General features: G+C 36.5%; 1 protein-coding gene and 1 long non-coding RNA gene across 3 annotated transcripts in view; one reads left to right on the plus strand and one right to left on the minus strand.

Moving 5' to 3' along the window:
* LOC107670135 (uncharacterized) overlaps positions 1-1117 on the minus strand; it is a 5352-nt gene extending 4235 nt beyond the window's left edge. For both annotated transcript variants that reach the window (XR_001632061.1, XR_001632060.1), the window contains exons 1-2: positions 1034-1117; positions 539-850 (exon numbers count right to left, since the gene is read on the minus strand). This is a non-coding gene — a long non-coding RNA (uncharacterized LOC107670135). The remainder of the gene's footprint in view (positions 1-538; positions 851-1033) is intronic.
* LOC107670134 (dehydrogenase/reductase SDR family member 12-like) overlaps positions 1-1151 on the plus strand; it is an 11024-nt gene extending 9873 nt beyond the window's left edge. Inside the window, exon 10 of the mRNA XM_016462647.1 lies at positions 798-1151. Within this exon, the coding sequence (XP_016318133.1) occupies positions 798-913 (116 nt within the window). The 3' untranslated portion in view covers positions 914-1151. The remainder of the gene's footprint in view (positions 1-797) is intronic.
* Positions 1152-3848: the final 2697 nt, after the last annotated feature.

The raw sequence follows: 3848 nt of genomic DNA on the forward strand, positions 1-3848 counted from the left end.
GGCGTGGCTGACTCAACTTTTATAAAGAATATCTCTTTGGATTTGAGACTTTAGTCTTTGCAACTTTACAGATCTTCTTTATGCACCAAGAGCTTGTATCACTCCAAAGAGAAAGGAAAAATTTAAATCGCATCATATGACCCCTTTAACAATATCTGCAATACATTTATGTTGGTTCTGTTCTGTTTACCCTGGGGGTTATCGCTGCTCTCCCTGCTCTCATCCATGCTAGGCTGCATGCATGCGCAGGGAGTTCTTGCCCAGAACAGAACCATACCGCCAATCCAAACTGTATGCTAATTGTCAATCATCTTTGACGATAGTGGTCCTGACAGAAATATATATATTTTTTTTTTTACATAAATATCTTATGCACATATGTAGCCATGTATTCAGAACTGGTAGACCAAAACTATTAACTTAAGAATGAATTGTTGCAAAACCCCTATTTGTGCACCAGTACAGTTCTGATTTCTTGTGCATGTTGTTTTTATGATATGCAGACATGAAAGGTTACTTGGCAACTGCAAACACTCACTGTTGTGATCTTGATTGTCATTTCCATGGTAACAGTGACTTCTCTGATTGGTGGTCTTGCTTGAGCATGATGGGTAGTGCAGTTCTTCAACTGGAATTGGGTGGAAATCAGACACATGGCTTCTACAGAGGCATATTTCATCAATTAACAACCTGCTCTCTATTGATTCTTCAGGCAATAGGAATTATTTCTCCAGATGAATTTGGGTGGATTTCATGTGTTAAACATCCCTTTTGTCTTTGTGTTTTACATGCATTAGATCGGCAGATGGTGTCGGCTCATCTTCCCTTGGCCTGGACGCGCAGTTCACAGCTGGAAGATCAGAAATTCATGAGCGTCATGGAGGATCTGGCCAAAAGTTTCCAGCCTCACTAAAGAAACTCGCATGAAACACAACTGCATCACAAATAGATGGAGAACACTAACTAATACACAATATATTTTAACAGTTTAGACACATTAGCCTCACCCATTAAGCCGTGTGAATGTACTCACAGTGTCTCACAACAGACTTTTAGCTGTAGATTAAATGTCCTCCAGAACTCAGAAAGTTTGAAGGTGTGAACGACTGTTATGCTCAATAAATGCTTAAATATGTTTGTCTTTTACCTCAGTGACTACTTCCTGCTTCTTCCTGTTCTACTTCCTTGTACATTTCAGTTCTCTCCTGTCATTGGTCAAATCAAACGCAGGAATCGCTCTTTTCCAACAGCTCGTTCTGACACCATGTGATCAATCTCAGCCAATCACAGTGTGTCCTCACTCTCACTGTGTAGGTGACTCCAGCGAATCAGGTCAATCAGGTGGGAACCCGTTCTGACCGGAGTCACCCCAGCTGTCAATCACTCACTCACAGCCAATCACCTGGTGCAGCACTGGAATCTGACTGAAAAGGACACTTCCTGTTTTTGGAGGCCTGTGATTGGACGTTTCTTTGGTTTGCTAGTGTCACCTGATGTTCCAGAGAATGAGGAAGTGATGTGGAGTTTTTTTTGTGTGTGTGCGTGTGTTTTTTTTTATCTGTATTTGTTCTGATAGTAACATTTGATTACATTTCTACATATATAGACTGGGTTTTTAATTAATTATGACTGTACTTTGACACTTTAATAAATGACTTTGAAGGTGTGTTGGTGTATGTCAGGGTTATTATATTTAACAAAAATCTTTACAAAAAATTAGTTACTTGAAATATAATAAAAAAAGTATTTTAAAACGTATATTTCATGTTTCTAATAATCATTTCTAATTTTCATTTAATTTAAAGTGAAAATGAAATAAAAACTACAGACATGAAAAAACAAAAACAAATTTTAAAAAAGGCAAAAACATAAATAAATTACTAAAACTTCAAAGCAAAAAAAAAAAATCTAAATATTAATAAAACTATAATAATAGCTCAAAGATCCTAAAATAACACTGGTGTGTGTGGTGATTTTACGCACACCCACACACACACACACACGATATACATATATTAAGATTTGCATTATATTTTTATGGCAATTATTAAAAGTTGAATTCTTACTGTAAAATTATATTGTGTGCTAATATTTACCAGTTTTCCATTATCAGTTTTACGAGCTCATGCAATACTTATATGTGAGCGAATGCAAAAGCATTGCAATATAATTTTTTCTTCCAATTTTACAAATTTCCATCACCATTTCCCTTAGAATTCACCGAAAGCGTTAAAAAAATAAACAAAAAAACAACTTTAACATGCAATTTAAATGACCAGAAGAACTACATCTCTTGCATGAGATACAGCTTAGATCTTTATTGTAATATTTCGTTCAATCCGACTGAAACTACAGTCATCATTAAGACTTACGTCAGTTTTCATATTCGCGGCAGAAGAGTTTTATATGAAAAATACAGATGTTTGAACTCAACTTTGTATACATAGAGAGAATAATACTTCATTACTGAACTACTGAAGTAAAGTAAGTTTTAGAAAAAAGCACATAGAAAAACAGGTCTCAAAGTCATTTAGAGTTATTTACAGTTTTAGGGTTTGATCATTAGAAGCGTGTTGAACTTTACAATGTTTTCAACGGCTGAAGATAAAGAAAACAGTTTGTGTGATTTTACATGGTGGTTAAACTGAACCGCGATATCGGCAAAACAGTGTGACTCCCTGAAGCGTCAGTTTCAGTAAAATAGATGTCACGACACATAACTCGCAACAAAATTGACATTAAATCTTTCCGGGATGAATCTCGTGACATTCTTGTCAAATTTCGCGAGATTTTTCCAATTAAACGACACAAAAATGATGTCACACACAACAACGACGTCATAGAAAACCTGCTTTCTGTGACATCACTGCATTCAACAGCTCTTCTTGCATTCACATCCCGTTTGATTGTTTACATTAAATGAGGAAAATGAGGAAAATCATCTTATGAATGGGAATGCAATTATTTACAAAGCTCGGAATGGGACGCATATCGAAACGATCGAAACGAGCACACAGGCACGAACCAGCCATTTAATGCAAACACTCGCACAGATGCCATTTGTACCGTCAGATCACGAACACACACAGACTGTGCAATTCAGTGCAAGGAACAGAGAACTGGGAAAGACAATGAACGAGGGAGAACGACTGAGAGAAAGTCCTGACAGATGAAAAGAACTAAACTAAAGAACTAAAGTAAAACAAACAGCGCTGGTCAGTTATAATGGTTGTAAACAGGTTAGAATTCTCTCTTCTCATTGGCCAATGTGACGTTAGTTGTGAGCTGTGCGTCAATTTCTTCACATGCCACAGCTTGAATCTGAAGACTTTTTGAAAGAAAGAACTATTTAAAGAAAAAGTGCACTCAAAACGACATTTCTGTCATAATTTACTCACGTTGTTCCGAACACGTTGAACACAAAATTTTCCAAGGCTTCCTAAGTCATATTATAGCTATGTATCAGGAACAAACCAAACTGCTAAAACTCCCGCCCTCCAACGTATCTCTCGAATCTCATTTGCATATACCGACCTAGTCAGGTTAGGCGCCATATTGAATTAAATAAGGCTGTGAGGGATAGACTAACGCACTGTATAAAATTCTTAGATCGTAATTTTCACAACTTTCAAAAACTGTTTTGTGGAGTTTTTTCTTCGGAAAGACCTTTCTTCCACTGGACAATCATTATGTTGTTACACAATCCACACAAGCCATTAAAGGGATAGTTCACCCAAAAATGAAAATTCTGTCATAATTTACTTACCCTCATGTCGTTCCAAACCTGTATGAGTTGCTTTCTTATGTTGAACACAAAAGAAGATATTTTGAAGATTGCTGGTAATCAA

Source organism: Sinocyclocheilus anshuiensis, unplaced genomic scaffold, assembly GCF_001515605.1.
Source record: "Sinocyclocheilus anshuiensis isolate Anshui unplaced genomic scaffold, SAMN03320099.WGS_v1.1 scaffold48, whole genome shotgun sequence".
NCBI classification, from domain to species: Eukaryota; Metazoa; Chordata; class Actinopteri; order Cypriniformes; family Cyprinidae; genus Sinocyclocheilus; species Sinocyclocheilus anshuiensis.